Genomic DNA, 23,465 nt, shown 5'->3' with positions numbered 1-23,465 from the left:
CACCTTAAGTATTTTCAGGACTGGGGCAACTCATATAAAGAAGCTAATGACTCACATCACTTGCCTTTTTGGTCAACCATTAAAACTAGTGGCCTGACCTCTGGTGAAAAAAACTTTACTACATCAACAGTTTGATGTAGTAAGATTCTACAATACTCAAGCAAATGGATAATAACACACCTGTTATTATCCATTTGGTTGCAAAAAAATAAATTAAGCTAGAGGGCAACATGCTCCCACATAATTTCTCATTAAGTACATATATAAATTAGAACAAAACAGTAGGGATGGTGACCGATAAGAGCTGAAATTATTGCTTAGTCCTAAAGTCAGGACTTACTGTAAAACTTTCAGTGGGCTGAATGTGTGCCATTTAAATTCTTGGAACTTTTATGCCACTGTTATTGTTGGATGGTTGAGCAAAATTTCACAGGCTTCTTTAAATTTACATTCATACCAGGTTTTTGTATGATGCAAAGAACAGGTACTTTTCAATCAATTTGGTGTAGGGTGTTAAAGGCTTGATCTTAGAGGGCTGTTTCATCAAAATTATGTTGTTTATGCTCTTTTTTTATGGATAGGAATTGTGCATCTAGTTTCCCCAATATAAGGTAAGTTACGGGTACAATAGATAAACTCCAAGCTGAGCCAACTAGGTGAGAGGATCCTTAAGAGTTGAATATGTTTTTTAATTTTATAGGTAGTTTAAAAGTGGCATTAAGATTATAATGATGTAGAATTCTATTTTATTTTTTCTGATAATCCTTTAATGCAGTGTTTCTCAAAGTGTGGTACGCGTATACCCCGCCCCCAAGGGTACGCGAAAAGTCGTTAGGGGATACGTGGCAATTTTCTGCTATGCATAATTAAAGGAGTCATATTTTTCAACAAACAGTGCAATTAGAGACAACCGGGATAAAACGGCACTAACCAATGAATCACATCCCCTCTCTAATAGAAACTGCTGTATAGACCAAGCAAAACCATATGTTGCTGGTGGAATATATGGTTTTGCTTGACACCCCCATGTCGTTAACGTGTTAAAACTAAGAAATATATAGTGAATGTGTTTTCAGATATTATGGAATTCGGTTGAAGGGAATTAGCATTTCAATTCAACTTTCGAAATGCTAATTTGTCTTGTTCGCGTGATCTTTTGTTAATACTACACCAATCATATGATGCAGTTCTTTGCTGCTCTACAGATCTCAAGTCTTGTAAATTACTGGTAATTTTTGCTTGAAATAATGGGAAAGAAGATGATGCTATTTGGGTGATGACTTTGACGATGCACACAAAGAAACTGTTCTCGATGCCAAAAGTAGTGATAGCTAAGTCGCACCATTTTCAGTTTTTTTCTGAAAACTAGTTTTCAAAAATTCCAGCACATATTTCACAACACAATTTTTTAGCTTTCATTTTGGGAAAAAAAGTTAGAGTTATATTGATATTGCATCTGGATCAAATGAAATTGATAAGTGTGTCATCTGACATCTCTAGAGAACCAAAATTTAAAAATAAATCATATTTTTTGTTTACATGAACATATAAATTCAAATAAAATAGATATTTAATTTTAATTAATATTTTAAATTAATTTAAAATTTAATTTAAAATATTTTAAAAAAGTAATGTGGGCAAATATGAGAATGGGGAACTGGACAATGAGACTTATTTGTGCCTATGGTCCCACAGAAGGTTCTACTAAGGTAGAAGTGGAGGAATTTTTTGAGGCTTTAGAAAAAGCAACTGACACAATGAAAAAGGAAAAGTTGGTCCTTGTTGGAGATCTAAATAGTAGAGTAGGAAATGATTGTGAGACATACAAAAATATTTTGGGAAAATTTGGAGAAAAGAGCAAAGCTAATAATAATGGCAAATATCTGTTGGATTTCTGCTCAGGACATGGACTGGTTATTACTAACACCATGTTCCAACATAAAAATGTGCACAAATTCACATGGAGAGAAGAGGCTAGGAATAAGAAAAGTCTCATTGACTATGTTATTGTTGATAGTGATGTTTTCTCCCTGGTGCAGGACACCAGAGTGTACAGAGGATTTGAAATTGGAAGTGATCACTATTTAGTCTTGAGCAGGATAAAATTGAATTTCATATTGAAAAGAATAACATGTAAGAAAGTTTTAAAGTGAATAAAAGTTGAGCAGCTCTCAGATGTAAACTATAGACTAAAATACAGAAATATTATTGAAAAGAAAATGAAAGAGTTTGAGAACAGGAATCAAACCTTGGAGATTCAGTGGCAAACTCTGAAGGAAACATTGATTGATTCTGCCAGAGAGGCATGTGGTGAGGTTGTGTGCAAAGATAAAAAAATCAGAACTCCCTGGTGGACACAGGAAGTTAAAGAGGCAGTGAAGGAAAAGAAGAAAGCATATCAAAAGTTCCTGGCAAATAAGTCAGCTTTTACTCTTACAGAATACAGAGACAAATGTAAGAAAGCTAAACAGTGTGTAAAACTAGCTAAACAAAAGTCATGGGAGGACTTTGGCAAGAATATAGAAAATAAATATCAAGAAGGTGGCAAAATATTCTGGAGGTTGTTGAAGAAGCTTAGGAATGGAGGAAAGAGTGCTGTAAAAGGAATTAGAGATGATAAAGGTGAAATGAAAACAGGAGAAAAAGATATCATTGAAGTATGGAGTAATTACTTTGAAAAACTGCTAAATGAAACAAGCAGTGATGACAGCACAGTGATAAAAAACACTGACCAGGCATGCAGTCAGGGATACATATCCATACTTGAAGTAGAAAAAGCCATCAAAGGCTTGAAATGTGGAAAGGCAGCAGGAGTAGATGATATTCGACCAGAAATGCTGAAGTATGGTGGTATAAGAGTCTTACAGTGGCTGCACTGCATAGTTCAGAAAGCCTGGACAGAGGGACGAATTCCCGATGATTGGAGTAGAGCTCTCATAGTACCCATATATAAAAAGGGAAATAAAACTGAATGTGAGAATTACACAGGTATTTCCCTACTGAGTGTTCCTGGCAAGATCTATGCAAGTATACTTGAGAAACGGTTGAGAAGAATTGTGGAAGAAAAGCTTGGTGAAGAACAAGCTGGATTCAGGCCAAATAGAGGCTGTCAGGATCAGATCTTCACTTTACGACAAATAGTCGAGAAAGCATGGGAATATAACAAAGATCTGTATTTAAGTTTTGTCGATTTGGAAAAGGCATATGACAAGGTGCCAAGAGAGAAGCTATTGAATACGCTGCAGATATATGGTGTCAATGGGGCATTATATCAAGCAATACTTAGTCTTTATTTGAGTTGTGGGTCAGCAGTTAGAATTGAAGGAAGTACAGGAAGATGGTTTAATGTTAAATCTGGTGTGAGACAAGGATGTACATTATCCCCTCTGTTATTCATTATCTATATGGATCACATTATGAAGGAATGTGGTATTAAACATGATATCAAAATTGGAGATGTTAATGTCAGCTCTTTGCTTTATGCGGATGATGTTATACTTCTAAATAAATCCGCTACAAGTCTGCAAGATTCTCTGACTAAATTGAATAGCTGTTGTAATAGATATGGTATGAAGGTCAGCAATAAAAAGACAAAGAAAATGAAAATAGGTAGAATCATTGAAAATGTCAACTGTGTTGTGAATGGAGAACCTGTGGAACAAGTAAAACATTTCAGCTACTTAGGCACAAATTTTACTGAAGATGGTAAACTAAATATAGAAATAGACAACAGAATCAGCAAAGCTGGTATCGTGGGAAGTCAATTGAATAAATTCATATGGAATAAGAAAGAAATTAGTCGGAACACTAAATTAGCTGTATACAAGACTGTGTTGAAACCAATTTTAACTTATGGATCTGAGAGCTGGGTCAGAAGTAAAACACTTGACCAAAGACTAGAGACCGCAGATATGAGAGTCCTGAGAAAGATTAGAGGCGTGAACAGATGGCATCAATGGCAATATCATATTAAAAATGAGGATATTAGGAAAGAATTTGACATTGTCAGCATCCAGGAATGCGTTAGCAGAGCTAATCTCAGATGGTATGGTCACTTAAATAGAATGGGAGAGGAAAGATTAGCAAAACAAGTGTTCTCTGCCAGGTTGGCAGGAAAACGACCCAGAGGAAGACCAAGATATAGGTGGATTGATACGGTACAAAGTGCTTTAGACGATAGAAATATAAGATCTGATAATGTTGGAGTCTTGACAAGTAACAGACTGATTTGGAGGAAAATTGTAGATAGGAAGTTAGTAATGATGTAATTTTTTCATGTAGTACTGTCATATCCTGTACACCCCTTGAGGGTACATGGCAGGAATTTGATGATGATGATAAATTAATTTATTAATTAATTTAGGGGGTACTTGGTAATAATGAAAATTTAAGAAGGGGTACATGGATATCTGAAATTTGAGAAACACTACTTTAATGTACGGGGATAGTTATGGTTTTACTGTAATCTTTTTTGATGAAATTTTATGAAGAACTTCATTGATAGTATTTTTGCTATAGCTATTTATAAATTTATTGATAATAATTTTTAATTCTTGTTGAAGAGCTTGTTCATTAGAATAAATTGTTATAGTTCTGTTTTTGAGGATGTTAATGACTAAGTTTGTGAAGGTGTGGTGATAAGAGTTAGCAAGTATATATTGGCCAGTATGTGTAGGCTTGAGGTAGACAGTGAAAAATAGACTGCCTGAGGGAAGACTTATGACCAGTGCATCCAGGAAAGGAAGCGAGTTCCGATTTTCAATTCAAATAGTAAAGTGTGCTCATGTTTTAATAGTTGACGAAATTAATGTAACTTTAGCATGCTATGCAGATTGTAGTGTTTCTTTGTATATATGAGTATACTCCAGATGACCTTGATGTGAAGGCTGAAACCTTGAGTGATTATTTTGGTTTATATAAAACTGAAGTTTTACATTAACCTGGTAAGTGTTTCCATAAATCAATTAAGTATGTGTGACTAAAATGTCCTTGGACTTCCTGGAAGAGGATACATAATAGCATTAAGCAGATTTTCAGAGGATGCTAAAACCTGCATATTTTGTTCATAACAACGTGGAAATTAGATATGGCATGCCATATTCTCAATGATAAAGAGTACATGCTCTCTGCACTTTCATTTATTGCCAACTTCAGTGAAACTATAATCTTCTATAAACTTTACTGAAAGACACACTCCTAAACTATAGCATACAAATTTAAAGTAATGTTTTAAAATTTTAGCGTTCAAAGAGATAAAAAAAAAAAGTTAATTTAAACCTACCTCAATAAATAAGGCCTTGATTTAAAGTCAAACTCATAGTCATGAAAATAAATTTCTGTTTCTGAAATCTGTAATAAAAATGGTTCCTTAAAATAAATAGCATGATTTAAGAAGAATATATAAACTAGTAGAATTAAAAGTAGTCTGAAATTTAATCACACTTAGTTGAAATGAAACATCAAGACAAAAAAAACTTTCAAAATATTAGTGATAATGTCAGTAATTATCCTATAATTAGCAAGATGCTTTGAAGACATGACAAAAAGTGCAATATTTATATTTTCCAAATGAATTTTCGCAACCACATTTTTGTTTCAGTAATTTTGTGAATATTTATAATTCTTACCTTGGTAAATGGTACCTTGATATGAATATTAACAAAATTATCATCTTGACTTAGCTCAAAAGCAGGAGTTAGCATGATTAGTTTTACTGCCTGCAATCTGAAAGAAAGCATTAATAAATTTATTTACAATATTAATTTTGTTTAGAATATGTCTACTTGTAATCATTATTTGATAACATTTAGTCAATAGCAAGAAACATATTCAATCTATCTCAAATTCCTCCTTTTTTTTTGGTTATCTGGATCCATCTGTGTTCATATCAAACCATGAAATCTATTACAAAAAAAAAAAACTCCTTGATTTGGATGCTACTTGTTAACCAATTCTTGCAATTCGTTCCAGTGCTGCAAGATTTTTTTTTTACGTCACTTGTTGGAATTGCTCCCCTTTTGTTGCTGTCCTCTGAAGACATTTGCTTTTCTTCCTCATCCTTTTTCCTCTTCTCTTCTCAACTCCTGTAGCTCTTCAGTGGTCACGCAACGTTTTGCTCCTCTAAGTCTGTTTCATCAACTTCCAAATGCATGGTCTTGCCCAGAGAGACAACTATCTACAATGTCAATTTCTCTTTCAGGTCCTTCCAATGCAGTTCCTTGGACACAGTCAAGCCATAACTTTTTTCAGGCTGATTTTAGAGTTCTCACAGAAACATCTTCTCATGCCTGAATGAAAATTATTGAAGTGATTCTTCCAGAATTCCATGAAAGTTAATTCTGTGTCAGTGATAACTTCGAAACATCTTTGGAAAAGAGCTTTGGTATAAAGCTTTTTGAAGCTGGAAATAATATATTGATCCATTGGTTGTAGGAGTGGTGTAGTATTAGGAGGCAAGAACTTAATTTTGATGAAATTAAACTCTTCATCCAAATCTTCTTCCAACTGTGGTGGATGTGCTGGAGCATTGTTCATTATAAAAAGAACTTTCTCAGGCAGACCTTTTTCTTGTAGATAATGTTTCATTGTGGGAGCAAAGACCTCTGTCATCCACTCACAGAAGAATTGCCTGGTTATCCAGGCTCTGCTGTTACTTCTCCACATAATGCTGAGTTTGTGCCTGTTAACTTTCTGCTTTTTAAAGACAAGGATTTTCAGAATAGTAAACCAACAGAGGTTATATCTTCAGGTCATCACTGACATTGGCACAAAAAAGCAAAATTAGTCTGTCTTTCATTGGCTTGTGTCCTGGCAATGCCATTTCCTCCTTAGTGATGAATGTTCCCTCAGGCATTTTCTTCCAGAAAAGCCCAGTTTCATCACAGTTGAAAACTTGTTCTGGTCTGTAACCATCTGACATCATCAGTTTCTGAAATTCCTTCACGAACCTTTCAGCTGCTTCTTTGTCAGCACTAGCACCTTCTCCATGTCTAACAACACCATGGATACTGGTTCTATTCTTGAATTTCTCAAACCATTCTTTGCTAGCTTTAAACTCTTTGCCGATGTCTTTGCTACTCTAGTGGATGGCAAGTTCTGCGAAAGATCTTTGTAAATAGTTTGAGCTTGTAAGCAGGTCATGTTTTGAGATCCAGTTCCTTATAAGAATCTGCTTTCTTGACAATTGTAGCTATGGCAGATTTGGACAAGCTGCTTGCACAGATCAATTTGCCTGACTCCTTTGTGATTTCCTTCTAGTCTTCTTTCTTAGTTTTCTTTGGCCCATGTTGAAAATAATATGCTAATCAGTGAAATGATGCTCATCTGGTAAATTATTCAGAAAATAAACGTGGAACTACAATAAAACACGTCACTTATAAAAAGAAATACATACAGTACACATAATAAATACAAACCTAAAAAAATTTCACAAAGTGTATTGTTTGTTTACACAAATACCAAAATAGATACACAAAAAAGCAAATACGTGCAGAATTCATTATTTCAGATAAATACGACGTAGTAACAACAATCATTACACTAGAGACAGTTCAGCATGCACTCAGCTAAACGTGCATAAAAAGTATAATGTAAAACAGGCTTTAGTTCATTTGAAAAGAAAAACATCACGGCTCATATTCTTGAGTCTAGGTTCATATCTAGAAGTCAAAATGGGATATGAAAAAAGTTCGTATGTCGAGCGGTTCATAAGTCGAGGTACCACTGTACTTAGTAATGTAGATGAATGTTATCCAACAATGCCCAACAAGCAAACCATATATGTGCATAAAAAAAGCAACTGATGAAAAGCTTACAAGAAAAGGCCAAGCAGTCTTACAGAGGAATGAGAAGAACAAGCCTTAGCACTGAAAAGATATGAAAATGCAATTTGTAAATCATAACTCCCTATAATGCTGGCAAGAATATGAAGTTCATTCTTCTAATAAAAGAATCAGTTTCGCATTTGTTATTTGCAAAGAACTTTTATATGCTCAGTAAATTTGTGATGCCATAGGCTGAGCAGAAGATCAAAGTCACTAATAATGAAATTATTAATCACTGTCGATATGTAAATAGCTGGATAATTAATATGGTTAGTTTGTTTTAATTTGCTGGCTGTGTTCATTTTGTTGCTACTAGGTAGTCATGTTTTCTTGTAATGCTTTCCAGTATGTAATTACTTTAAATATCAGGAATCAATTTTCATGCACTTGAGAACACATTCCCCTCTGACTTCATAACAGAAACCAAACTAGCTGAAGAATAAATAAAGATTTGCAAATCATTTTTCAGAAGTATTTGAGCTTAAATCTAATTAGAAATAATTATACCTTTGTAATTTTTATCTTGCACTTGAATTAACAGATACAATAATTTTGAGATATCTTGAAACAGAAATGTTTCAAATAAGTAAAAGCACTGGTTTAAAGTTCAATATCAACTAGGTCTTTATTATTTTAAAAGGATTAGGAATCTGACTTTCAAAAAGAAACAATGTAAGAAGTAACATAGGAATAAGAACTATTAAAATCATTTATAATAATATAGCAGTGATTACAGAAACAAAGAAAAAAAAGCTAAAAGGAACAAAACATAAATGACTATATTGTTATTCACTGAAGTACTGACACCACATGCTAAGCAGCAAGCACCCCACTTCATGCTTACTGCTCCAAACATGGAAAAAATAAAGTATAAAAACTTTTTGTAAACAATCCAAATGTAATAAAGCTTAAAATAATGGAAGTTATCTGGTTTTCTGTTTTCTTCTGGTACAGTAATCTGCACCACAAAAAATAGAAAAGAATATTTTGAAGGGCTACGATATAACTACACAAAAAGACTATAGCAGGAGATAGGCTATATTAGGAATCAACTTATTTCAAATATTACAGGTAAATATGAAAAGCATGCATAATGGTAAAGAATTATCAGACTTGGGTAATATTTAACGTACTTTAAAATTTTTTTCTTCATGCTTACATAGTGATCAGAATACATCTTAGAAATTATGGAAACAACTACCATATTAGAGTAAAACTTCAGTTTAATATAAACCGAAATAATCACTCGACATTTAGACCTTCACATTAAGGTCATCATCTGGAGTATACACATAAATACAATGAAACAATTATTTATATATTTGTAGAAAAACTATAAATATACATTGAATGATAGACAACTTAAGTGATTATCATTCCTATCCATAAAATAACTCCATGTATAAAAGATATATATTTAATGATTAAAGATAAACAGGACCAGACTTTCACATAGCCTTTAAAGGAATTCTTGTAGAAAGGCTTATACGTTAGAAACACGACTATTAAATTATTTAAGGAATTTACAACGTATACTAGAATATTAATTAAAAGGAATTTTTAATTTCTTTTAATTAAAACAAGGTGGGAATTGCTGGTGAATGTATCTGCTGTTATAGGTGGGTTTTCTATAAACAGAGAAAATAAGGATCCATCAGGCTGGTGAGTGATTAGAGACTAACCACTTCCCCCTAGACCTACCTGGGGTATACCAGGTCCCTTGCAGCTGTAAACTGTCCTACTTTGGACAAACAGACCGGACAGTGAATATCAGGATTTCAGAACACAAGGACTACATTCGGTTTCACTAGTACAGACACTCTGGTCTTGCAGACGATGCTCTGGATATACGTCACAGAATATGGTGGAAGAAAGCCACAGTAATACACAGTAGTAAATTCAAATTTGAGAGGCTATTCATGGAATCAGCCTCAGCCCTAAGAAACATGCCAAATCTCAACAAATTTGGTTGCATGAGACTGCCCCAAATTTGGGAGACTTGCATCATGAGAACAGCCCAACAGCCAAGACAACCCAATATAGCCTACTAAGGGACACCATTAGAACTTTAGGAACAACAACAATAGTTTCTTATCTTCTGCCTCATTTGCTTTTTGTAGTGCCTGTGTGCACGTGCCATATTTGTATGTTCCCATGAAGATAGCAATGCAACGTTGCCGAAATATAGGAAGTATTTATTAAAGTTTCTTTTAATTAATATTCCAGTATACGTTGTAAATTCCTTAAATAATTTAATAGTCCTTTAAAGGATCGCAAAAAAAATAAAATAAAATAAAATAAAGTATCATGGAATATCATGGCTGCTGAAGCATAGCTTAGTTTTCTTTTTGTCAGGGAATGAAAAGTCAGGTAATGAAACTCCAACTCAGCATCAACAGAATTCAAGATAGATACCAACGTAAGTATAAAAGAATTTAAAAATTAGAGAAGTGCAATAATAATATTACTACATAATAACTACCAGATGTTAAATTCCAGTAATGATGATCATGGAGAGGAAGGAGTAGCTATGGTAGCCACTAAAATGAAAATTAACTTCTTGAATGGCAGGCAATATCAAGTTGTAATGTGGACATTTCAAAATAGGAAACTGCTGCACAATGAGACTTATTTGTGCCTATGATTCCACAGACAATTCTACTAAGATATCTTTGAGTCATTAGACAAAGTAGTTGACATAGAGAGGAAAAGCTGTTCTTGAGCCAGAGCAGAGAAGGAAATGAACAGGACATCTAGGAATGGTTTGGGAAAACTTGGAGAAAGAACCACTTTTTTTTACCCCAATCCAAATGAGTGATATGTATATACTGTGTTTAAAGCAAAGCAACGAACCCATATCTTTCCCATAAAATAAACAAAGTAACTTCCCATAAAATAAACTGAATGAATTTTTTCAAACTCACTAAATTATAATCCACTCTTTTTGCATATTGAGCATTAATTTTTTTTGCTTCTGGTGACAGATAATACGCAAAATATATTTTGCAGAAATAAAGTGTAAAAGACATGCATAAGCATGTCATGGTACTACTTGTCTTGGGATTCAGAGATCTAAACAATTATTAAGAGCAAATTTTAGTGATTCAATATATTTCTCTCAATTAGCAAATTGAGAGAAATATATTGTTTACCTAGTGCGTGCATGCACACACGGTGATGCTACTGAATGTAAAAAGTTTATGGATTTGAATACAAAACTTAATACCATTTGAACAAGATAAAGGTGAAAGCTGTTTTACCTAGTGATTTCATATTTTCCATTTAAATTTATTATAATTGGACCAATTACATATTTGGTTTAATCCTTTATCCAAGTGTAAGCAAACAAAGTTTGCCTGAAATATTTTCAGGACTGGGGCAACTCGTGGTAAAGGTGGTATAAGTTCTGATCACTTGCGCCTTAGTATCCCATAATGCAAAGCACATACCCATAAGGATATGTGTTTTAATTATGGGATACTAAGGCAAGTGATCAGAACTTATACCACCTTTACCATGAGTTGTCCCCAGTCCTGAAAATATTTCAAGCAAATTTTGTTTGCTTACACTTGAATAAAGGATTAAACCAAATATGTAATTGGTAGCATAGCCAAGTGAAAAAACTTCCATTATTATAATTAAAGTTTTTATTTTTAAAAAAGCAACAATGTCACATGGCACTATATCAAATGCCAAGTGGAAAGATTTCTAAAACTTATTTCTCCTTTCTATGTCAGACTATCTCCATTCTCCAGATCCAAATAGTTACTGCAATCTTGTTATAGCAGTTATTGATGTTGGAATGAGGACCTTCATTCTTCACTGTGTTCAAAATTCCTACCGAATATCCAACCCATGGTTTCCCATGAAGTGCAGGAAATTTTTTTTTCTACTTGATTATACAAAGTTTGCACCTGAGGTATTTTCAGGACTGGAGGAACAATGTGCTATGTCCATAAGGATATGTGCTTTGCATTATGGGATACTAAGGCAAGAGATATGAAGTCATTAGCGTCTATATATGAGTTGTCCCAGTGTCCTGAAAATACCTCAGGAACTTTGTTTGCTTACACTTGGATAAAGGATTAAACCAAGTATATAATTTTTTGGTATCTTTAATTTATTGCAGGAAAAAAAGAAAGATTATTGTAAATGGCTTGAGACAAGCTCCAGTTTTATTCATAGATAACAATGAAGTCCGCAACACCATTAATAGTACTAACTTAGTACTACTAAGCGTCTGACTGGCTAAACATACACAGAACTTTCTATTTATGCCAATAAGAGTCGTATCTTCTGGGCTCTTGCATATGATGCTGAGTGCAATTTCTATCCATTTCTATCCTAAATGTCTCAAACAAATAATTGTGTTGCAATATCACCTAAAGATAATGCTGACCTCATAGCATTCTTCTCATTAAACTCCCACACAGATGACCAAGGATATATCATCTCCTTTACCTGGAATATTATATGGCAAATGTCCTTCCACCAGAAATACATCTTGAATAACATGGATATAAAAAAAAAAGACCTTTTAGCCTGATTGTATCCCATCAATTGTACTTGCAAACTAATATACCCCATCTTTTGCTGGCATCTACACTATAGCAATTACAAAAAAAAAAAGTGATGTTTATCCTTAAACTACTGCTTCCATTAAGTAATCTAAGTATGCTGTCAGAAAAGTATCAACTAATTAATGACCATCATTATAGATTTCAACAATCAAGATCCACAGCAGATCTCCTTGCCTACATCATCCAACTCTGAACATGTACAATGAAAAGATTCAGGGAAACCCACACTGTTGCACGTGATAAGATGGTATTGAAGACTTCTCAGTAAACTGCCATCTTATAGCTGTCTTCATCTGTAAATGGATTGCCAGTTTCTCTTGGGTTATTCAAAGTGCATAATGAGAGGGGAGGTCTCTGGATTTTTGACTAATTTAGATGTTCATCAGGGCTTCACCCACCTTCTTCTTCATATATACATAAACTATCTTCTCTCAATGACCTCAAATCCACTCCAAAGTTCTGCCAATGACAGCAATCTCCATTCATATGACACACATTGCAGTGCTCAAATGTCTCCAACTTCAAGAATTCCAATAAGTACCCTAAATACCGATCTCCATACTATCGTCCAATGGAACAATATTATTATTATTATTATTACCCCAAGACCTCATGAAGTCAAAGACTCATCTGGGAGGTCCTTTTATCACACACACAGCTCATCATACCATGCCTTGAACACATTCAAACTCCTTGCAGACACCACACTCTCAGACAAGGCATTCCAATCATTTACAACTCTGCACAAAAAAATAAGGACAGTCATTAACTTTAATTCTTCCAAAACAGTTTTGTCTTTTTTCTAAAAAAATACCTTAGTTGTTCTTCCTCTACTTCTTAATAATTCTCATGTGAGGAACAGATCATTCTTTTCAGACCGATTTACTTCTAGCCTTTCCTGGCATAATCACATTGCTTCTATGGTATTCTCAACTTCTGAAAACACTTGGCATCTTTTTTTTCCCATTCAAGTTATTACTTTCAATTGCCAGTCACTATCTCTGTTCAAATCCTATATCTGCCCAACCTTGGAACACTGCCCTCACATTTGGGGTGATGCACATAAAATTTCTAAAAATTCTCATTACTGTTTGGAAGGTAATTCGGTTGACTGAGAACTCTTTTCCCAAAAACTCTTCAGCTTGTCTCATGGTAGTTTCCATATTTTGTCTTCTATATTTCCATGGGAACTGCTCAGTAGCAGAAATGGCATCTAAGGCCCAAATTTCTACTAAATCTACTATTGCTGTCCAATATCCTTTGATAGTCGAACTGCTGACTCACCAAATCTGCTACTCTCATTTTTCATTTCATCTACCACTGTTCTGTAGGAGACCTTTCTCCCCATGTAGAATTCCTCCAAAGACTACACTCTTCAAAAGATCAGATTACTTTTGTTCTCAATCCTCCTGGCCCACATGTGGCATTTCTTTGCTATAGGCCTTGTAGCCTCTCATTCATGTATGAGTGATATATGCAGCATGTATGTGTGTGTATATATTATTCTTATTCAACAACCTTTAATAATAAAAAGGTTGCACGATCACTTTTTGTTATATTTTTTATTAAAAGAGGCCATCTATATTTTAACAACATAAAGAAATGCTGTTTTTTGCAAAAAATTATAATTTAGATAATTAAAAAACTGGTTTCCAATGTTTGCAGGCTGAAATTTTCTTATGAAATTGCTGGATTTCTCTTCAAGATATTATTAACATGATGTTCCAACATAATATGCACAAATTCACAGAAAGCTTTATTTCTTCTGTGTTATCTTACTGTTAATAATTTTCTCACTACCTCAGGAGAGAAAGTATAATAAATTTGATATAGAAAGCTATAAACATTTAGTTTTGATGTAGTGCTGTAGCAAAGTGCAAAAATACTCCAATTTAAATCTGTTCCTGTGTAAGAGAGAGGCTTTCTTCCACTGAATATGGTGATCTGTATCCATGGCATGGTCTGTTACCCAGGAATGGCTGGCGCAGATGGTGGAAAGTTTCTGCATTCTTCTAGACAGATATTAGCAGTTCTTCCAGTTTGTCCAAAGTAATGAAGTTTGCAGAAGCAAGGGATATTGTAGATACCAAGATGATCCAAGTGATGCAGAAGATCTTTTGGTGAATGGATAAAGGCAACTAACTTTTGGTATGGCCTGAAGTAGGTTTATGTTACACTTAGCTTCATAAAAGGCAATAATTGCCTTTTGGCTAGATTCTTATTAAAAAAAAATTATTAAATAGACAGAGCAACTGATTCAAGGAGGATACCAAAAATATTTAACCATTTCATAGTGGATGTCACCTGGTCTTAAGTTCTATTCGAAGCGAACATAACTTGATGCTTTTGATATTTTTTTGCCTTGCCTTTCAAAGTCAGGAATTCAAGGAAGATGGCGGATAATGCTAATGTTTAGGCAACACTCTTCAAAGGTTATCTATAATTGCTTTTGTGGTGAACAATTGCACATCCATTCTGTCCCAGGAATCAATGGATGGAATATCTTTCCTTTATTTTCTGAATTCTGTTCTAGACCTCTAGTGTTTGATCTGGTGATAGATGTGAATTTGGCCCATGAGTTGTTTGGCTCTGCTAACAAAGATATTGTGCTTAGGTGCAAGCACATTTGAAAGCAATTAAATTTCATGTAATGTAATTGTAGTGTAGTATCTGAGGTAAGCTTTCTTTGCTGCTGTGCATGCACTTTGAATTTTTTAATAAATTGAAAAAGGATAGAAACTGAAGTATTAAAAAAAAAGTACTAAAACTGTTTTGGATTTAGTACATTAATACAAGCTGTATTGTACTCCATGATACAATTCGCTGCTGCATTAAAAGATGTTTTTAATTTTTTTTTGACTAATTTGATTCTGCTGACTGTTGCAGAATCTGCAGGAAATTAGTAATAATAGCTTTTTTATGTTATACTGTCATAATATTCTGTATGATTGAGTTCTGTTATAACAATCCCATTGCTAGTCAGAAATTATATATATTACATAAATTAGCATATATATAATTTAATAATAAATTTAGTTTAATCCTTTATCCAAGTGTGAGCAAACAAAGTTTGCACCTGAAAGTATCTTCAGGACTGGGGTAAGGTGGTACAACACCAGGGCACTCCTTGCAAAGGTGGAGCAAGCTACCAACACTCCTATCTCAGTATCTCCCATAATGCAAAACCCATCTCCTTGCAAATATGTCTAATGTTAATGTATTAAGGGAAGGGCCACAACCCAGACTAGTTTCGACCTTTATTGAGGTCTCTTCAGTGGGAGCCAGGCCCAAGTGGAGATACCAGGCAGAAGCATTAGCAGGTCATCTCTACCTATAAGAGTTGCCAAATGGTGTGCCACCCTTTTTTAATAAATTACTCTGGATTTAGAGAAAGATGTTGAAAGTTTATTTTTCACTTGGTTAGAGTATAATAAATTTAGTTTAATCCTTTATCCAAGTGTGAGCAAACAAAGTTTGCGTCTGAAAGTATCTTCAGGACTGGGGTAAGGTGGTACAACACCTTACCCCATATATACATATATTACATATATATAATTAAATCAACATTATCCACACAAACACAATTTTCACTTTCACTGCTAATTCAATAGTGTCCTTTCCACACCGCTGAAGAATCACTAATGTTTTATAGCATGAGGGAAATGGAATTTTTATAGTTACTAAAGGGTTAAACAGTGTATGATAAAGATCCAAGGTTTGAAAGTGCTGGTTCTGGTAACAGCATTAGAAAATTAATCTGTTATCAAGCCACTCTGTCTCTAAATAGGGAAAGTGGCAGTGCAGTCTTGTCTTGAAAGGTTGCTAAACATATAGAATTCTCAGTTAAGGGAACCAATGCAGAACTACAGGGTCAGCAATTATGATAAACTAAGCAGCCTAAAACAGTCACAACAAACCACAAGGGAAGAACACCAATAGTGAATTAAAAATTATCAAGGGTCATTGAGCATCAGAATGCATATTCATGTATGCATATGAAGGAGGATTCATTAGTATTGATCAATGATAATGAACAATACCAACTGTAAAAAAAAAGCAAGCAAGGAGGACTAAATCAAATTATGAGAGGAAATTAGTGATGAATTTATAAAATACTAAGGGTTTTTTCAAAATATACAAGTAACAGGAAGAATAACTTTATTGAATGCTGATGTGGCATTCAATAAAGAATGTGAAAGTGACAGATTTGTCTGTCTGCCCGAAATAAGGAATATCGCAGTCACATAATATTTTATATACGCCAGGGTATTTGAGTTGATGATGACAAGGTTTTGGGTGGCTAATTAAGGAACGGATCTTTGGAAGTGGAGTGAACAAGGTTCTGATATTGTATTTTTTTAGAACTTTTGCTAATTTATGTGAAACAGTACTTATGTAAGGAATAGAAATATTGCCTTTGAATCTATTTGTTTCTTCTGAATAGTTGAATTACTAAGTGATCACTGTGTAAGAATATCATCATCCAGGCAGATGATTTGCCAGTGTGACAATGACTTATATATGAATTGAGATAGATAAACTGGAGGTGTTCAGTACACTGAGAAATATCAATATATACATTAATGAAACTGAATGGAATTATTTTGGCTTATGTGTTACAAGAATACATGAGCGAACTGGCAGTGCCTATGACCAAGCTGTTTAAGTCTCATCTCGGACAAGATTCCAAAGAGTGGGGAGGGGAATAGAAAGAGCAAGATGGTTTCATTACATAAGAGGTTCCAAGAAGTAGCAAATCACAGATTGATTAGAATCTCAAGAGTAGTGGTAAAGCTTAGTATCAGAAAAGTAGCAGAGGGCAGAATTCAGAAACAGGTAGATAGGAATATGATACTCTATAGTGGGAGTACAGCTTTGTGAAAGGTAGGTTCTGTTATAATAATTTACTTGCATATTATAATATGTGGCAGCTAAGCTGAATAAGAGGAATGACTACACCACAGTAACATTTGAATTTATAATGGCATTTGTCAGAATGCTACACCAGACTATTATATAAATTTGAGCAGATGAGAATGGATATAAAGCTGATATAAAGCATGAATGGTGGTGGTAGACAAAATCCAAGAGAATAAGACTGACTTGTGGAGAGAAGGAGCTCAGAGCTTTGTGCTGGAAGTTTTTCCACTTGGTTATACTATAAATTAAAGATGCCAAGAAATGATATTCTTGGTTTAATCTTTTATCCAAGTATAAGCAAACCAAGTTTGCACCTGAAGTAACTTCAGGACTAGGCAGCTCATATATATATATATATATAAGGTTAATGACTTCAAATTACTTGCTTTAGTATCCCATAATGCAAAGCACATATCCTAACAGACATACATAATGGGAAGGGTCACTTCCCAGACCGGTTTCAACCTTTGAGGTCTCATCAGTGTGAGCTAGACCCAGAAGTAATACCAAGGTTGAAGTAATGCAGAAGTCATATTTCCATATATGAGTAGCCAAAAGGTGTCACACCTCATTACCAATTTAAGATGCCAAGAAATTACATTCTTGGTTTACTCCTTAATTTTATCCAGTCCTGAAGTTACTTCAGTTGCAAACTTTGTTTGCTTTCACTCGGATAGATGATTAAACCAAGAATATAATTTCTTGGCATCTTTAATTTATCAGAGCTCTGTGCTAGGGCCAATGCTGTTTAATTTGTGTATCAATGATATAGAGGAACAATCTGAGGACAGTATCCATTTGTTTAACGATGCAAAACTAGAGAGGAAAATAGTTTTAATAAAGGTTATATACAGATCCTGCAGAATGATTTAAATTAATTGGTAGTGTAAGATTGGATAATCATTGTCAGTTTAATATGGCAAAATGTAAAGTTATGTGCTTGGGATAATGGAATGCAAATATGCCTATATTTCCATTAGAGAGCAGGTGGAATTCAAATGGTATCATAAAAGTGAACAAAAATTGCTGAAAGAATTACATAGGCATTGGAGATTGTAATAAAAAAGTTAGGAGGTTATCCTTCTTCATAAGGCTATGATGTGGCTGCCTCTAAGACTACTATGCACACATTTGGTTGCTGAATGAGGTAGAACAAGCTGATCTCAACAGGAATCTGTTTTGTGTGTGTGTGTGTGTGTGTGTGTGTGTGTGTGTGTGTGTGTGTGTATATATATATATATATATATATATATATGAAAAAAAATTGAATGACTAGAACCGAGATTTAATTAAAAAGGTTTTAATATAAACACACTACTAGTTTCTGCCTGTAACAGCCTTCTTCAGGTGACATTATAAAAGAAAAATCACTAAACATTGAGGGTTAAAAGACTATGAACAACATAGACAGTCTTTATACATAATTAGCATGAAAACGTTGTATTTGTATTTGAAGCTGTTCTTTCATTTGTTGCATTGTTGGCAGAGTGCGTGCTTGCTGCATCACGTGAACGCCAGTACATGATTACAGCTGAATGACTATCTGGGAGGTTGTAGCTTAAGTTGTTATTTAGATGAACAGGATTGAAGATGATTTCTCTCAATTCCACAATTTTTCTCTCTATTTCGTCACTGCAACGGAAGATGTTTGTAGATTTTTTCCAGCAGACTTTGTGACTTTGGTTATCATCATTAGGATTAGCCGAGAAAAGGATATGACTTGATAATGCACTTGCTCGCTGTCTCTTGTAAGTAATGTCTCTCATGTGTTCTTCCATACGCATTTCGACAGATTTGTCTGTCTGCCCGAAATAAGGAATATCACAGTCACATAATATTTTATATACGCCAGGGTATTTGAGTTGATGATGACAAGGTTTTGGGTGGCTAATTAAGGAACGGATCTTTGGAAGTGGAGTGAACAAGGTTCTGATATTGTATTTTTTTAGAACTTTTGCTAATTTATGTGAAACAGTACTTATGTAAGGAATAGAAATATTGCCTTTGAATCTATTTGTTTCTTCTGAGTGATGTCTAGGAGGATTAAGAAGGAATTTGTTAATGATTTTCTTGGAATATCCATTAACTTCGAAAGAAGTTTTCAGATGGTTTATTTCTGTAAGCAGTTCATTTGGATCATCAAGAAGAGAACGGGCTCTATGTCCCAAGGTGGAAATTATTCCAAGCTTATGAGGAGGGAAATGATGGGACTGACTGTGCAGATATCTGTTGGTATGTGTGGGTTTTCTACATATCGATATTTTTAGTTTACCAGAGGAGCGAATCAGTTTGACATCAAGAAAAGGCAAGGAATTATCCGTTTCAAGCTCAGCAGTAAACTTAATACTTTGATGTCGGCTATTGAGATGTTCGAGAGAAAAATTGTGGAATCGAGAGAAATCATCTTCAATCCTGTTCATCTAAATAACAACTTAAGCTACAACCTCCCAGATAGTCATTCAGCTGTAATCATGTACTGGCGTTCACGTGATGCAGCAAGCACGCACTCTGCCAACAATGCAACAAATGAAAGAACAGCTTCAAATACAAATACAACGTTTTCATGCTAATTATGTATAAAGACTGTCTATGTTGTTCATAGTCTTTTAACCCTCAATGTTTAGTGTTTTTTCTTTTATAATGTCACCTGAAGAAGGCTATTCGTAGTGTGTTTATATTAAAACCTTTTTAATTAAATCCCGGTTCTAGTCATTCAATTTTTTTCATAAAACTATGTATGTTAACCGAGTCAATGATCATTCTGTCATATATATATATATATATATATATATATATATATATGATGTATTACTGTGCATAAGAAGAGTGTTTCTTAGCAAGTTCAAAATGGTTTGGCTCTTGCTGCTTTTATAGCCAACTTCTCTTTGGTCTGCCTCTTGATTATCTTCCTAAAATTATTCCATTCAAGAAAATATTTAGTAAGCAAAAAAACTGCAACCAACAAAAATAGAGGAATAGCAAGAGGACAGTAGTAGTAGGATCATGGAAAGGGTTGCATTTAAGGCCAGTCAGGTGTGAAGTCAAAGCAAAACAGTCATATGTTACTATTATTGGAAGATGTAGATGTTATTTGGTATGCATCAACAGATCAGTTCAGTGTTGAATAACATCCAAGGTGACCACTCTGCCTTTAATTGGAAACAGAGAAAGTGATCAACAGCCTTAATGCAGCAGGTGATCAAACTTCTTAACTGAAATTCTATATAAAATGTTGTAGAATTTATATTAAATTATATAAATTCTACAACATTTTATATAGAATTTCAGTTAAGAAGTGGTATATATGGAACTCAATGGTTGATTATGACAAACATAAAAAGTTGTTTGGAGCAGAGGGATTATTGCTAATGATCTTCCCATGCAAGTCCTTCAAGTTACCATATCTCTTTCCACAACATTGGCTGAAGCTTTGCATATTTTAAATAAAATAATAATAATAATAATCCAATCTTTATCTTATATACTTTACTTTTATATGAAATATTTATACAATTTGTATAAGCTTGATTTATCAAAATAAAAATCAGGGGGAAAATTTTAAATTAATTTTTTTTACACCTCTATCCCATAATGTGAATCTTTGGCCAATGTCGTGGAAAGAGATATGGCAATCGTAAATTTTAATTAAAATATAACAAATAGAAATCTTTATTACCTGCATTTTTCAAGTTAATTATATTCAGTACAAAAGAATCAGGACTGATTAATTAATCAGACTCACTAAAGCATAATAATAGCTAAACTTCATGAACACTGCTATACTGGTGTGGTATTACAATTTGAAAAACCTACGATTATAGGTATCATTAGCTTACTTTTTTTTTTCAGCATCTCACAACAGAATAAATATTTATTTTTCACGAGTACAGGACTTATTTCCTTCATATGGTAAAAACAAACATACACATACTCCCTGAAATAACAAGATTCAAACGATAACAAAAATATTAAAAAAAAAATAAAGGAAAGAAAGAGATGTGATGACCTCCAATAATCAAGTTCAAAATTTAACAAATATATTTCTTTACTTTGTTAACTGCTGGCAAAAATACTTCAATGTCAAATTCAGATGTATACTTTATATTATTATAGGTTCCAGTCTGTATTTTAAATATGTGTGGTATGTAGTTCAATTTATTTATAACGTTCTTAAGTTAATAAACATCAAGTTCCTACACAACCGATTTTTTTCCCTTCTTCTCTCTATTTTTTTTTTTTTTACACTACCCATCTAATCAATATGAAAATTAGACATAAAGTCAAACGGCAAAAGTTAATTATATAATGATGTTCTCATGATATACTGCATTCATGCTGTCGCCTGTATTACATATACATATTATTAAAAATAAAAATAAAATAATTTATAGCAGAATACTTAAACTCACATTTCCCAAAACACCGAATTTTGCTACTAGTCACACATTTCACATGCATTCAATATTAGCAAACAAAATAAAAGCATACACTTCCCCGATTTAGAGTAAGTGAAACTCATTCTTTCTTTTTCGTTTCACTATTTATTTATTTTTCACAGTAGCGCTACCTTGAGGATCACACAATAGAATGTTGGTACGAAAACATGAATAAGATGATTTAAGTTAGAACAGATAGGGTATAAAGGCCTCGCCTACTCCCTATTAGGGAATAAAAGGCGTTAGTTGATTTTTTTTTCAGATTATTATTATTTTTTTTTTTTAAATTATTCGCACCTCAAACAGGAAGCAAAATATCAGGTAAATATTTTATTTACCAAAAATGCACTTTATAGTAATAAAGAAAAGACAGTAGGAGTGAAGTCAACTGAGTGTTCTGACATAATAATGACATTATTATTATTATTATATACAAGCATCTTCATGGAGTCAGAAGACTCATCGCAGGAGACCCGAACTCTGCACAATATGAATCATACCTCTTCTTGAACTCATTGGCAGACGAAGCACTTACAACTAAGTCAGGCAATGCATTCCATTCATTCAACACTCTCCAGGCGAAAAATCTAGTCATTACACCATTGGTGTGTTGGAACCGGCTCGCGCGAGTCGGTTGTTAAAATTTTTCGGGTGAACAGGTTATTAAAATTCTTTATGAAAGGATAGATGATGAATGATAGTATATACTTTTTCTCGTAAATATTTTGAAATTATATAATAAACACTTACATATATTATTATTATTATTATTATTATTATTATTATTATTATTATTATTATTATTATTATTATTATTATTATTATTATCAGTATCAAAAATAAATGCATAAAGGAGAATTCACAAAACACAAACTCAATTTATGAACTGGAATTTGAAAACGTTTTTATTTACTAAACAATGTTCCCACGATGAGTCTGACTCCATGGAGGTCGAATGTTAATGATAATAATAATGTCTGTATTCATTAAAACACAAACACGTTATCAAAACTCCCATACTTGGCATTTGAATAAACAATAATGCCTTATTTTTCTTGGAAATGCAACATGTTGCACTATTGATAAATATAAAAATTCGTCGCGACGGCTACAGTCTCTGGTCATTTGATCGACTACTCACAGTGTATAATTGTGCCAGTCATAAACGAATGGTAATATTAGTGTTACATTTTTTTTATTTTGTAAAAAAAATAAAAATCAACTAACACCTTTTATTTCCTTATAGGGAGTAGGCGAGGCCTTTATACCCTATTTAGCTTTTGGAGACTGAGTGGGCAGTTCAATCTCCACCACTGGCCAATCAGAGATAGCTGGCACATGTCTATCACTAATTACAGGCAGCACCGATGAAGAGGCTGGCAAACAAACAAGTGCTGTCATTTCTTGGTACCTAACCCTAACAGGATATGTTACTGTCTGAAATAATGTGGGTACTACGGTCGATTGTCTCGAGTTTACGGGACGAAAAATCCGAGTTTCCTGGAGTAAAAACCCGCTTGCCTGTGCCAGAGATCGACTAACTCGGGAATCGGTCGAAAATAGGCTTGGAAAAAGTTCCTCCAGTCGGCGACTAGACTTGAACCGAAGTCTCATTTCGAGCGATCTAGCGCAGAGGACACAAGCGCCACTTCCACTGAGCTACACAGGCCTCTTTTTTTTTATTTTGTTCAGGATTTCATTTGATA

The 23,465-nt window shown here is 33.8% G+C and overlaps 1 protein-coding gene across 1 annotated transcript in view; it reads right to left on the bottom strand.

Moving 5' to 3' along the window:
- LOC150109873 (protein SHQ1 homolog) overlaps nucleotides 1-21,849 on the bottom strand; it is a 169,836-nt gene extending 147,987 nt beyond the window's left edge. Inside the window, exons 1-3 of the mRNA XM_090415535.1 lie at nucleotides 21,733-21,849; nucleotides 5,628-5,724; nucleotides 5,282-5,349 (exon numbers count right to left, since the gene is read on the bottom strand). Of these exons, the coding sequence (XP_090271661.1) occupies nucleotides 5,282-5,349; nucleotides 5,628-5,702 (143 nt within the window). The 5' untranslated portion in view covers nucleotides 5,703-5,724; nucleotides 21,733-21,849. The remainder of the gene's footprint in view (nucleotides 1-5,281; nucleotides 5,350-5,627; nucleotides 5,725-21,732) is intronic.
- Between the last annotated feature and the right edge of the window lie 1,616 nt (nucleotides 21,850-23,465).

This window comes from Typopeltis vanoorti, chromosome 1 (assembly GCF_054136105.1).
Source record: "Typopeltis vanoorti isolate ZY-2024b chromosome 1, IOZ_Tvanoo_1.0, whole genome shotgun sequence".
In the NCBI taxonomy this organism is placed as follows: Eukaryota; Metazoa; Arthropoda; class Arachnida; order Uropygi; family Thelyphonidae; genus Typopeltis; species Typopeltis vanoorti.
This window is presented reverse-complemented; position numbering and strand designations above follow the sequence as displayed.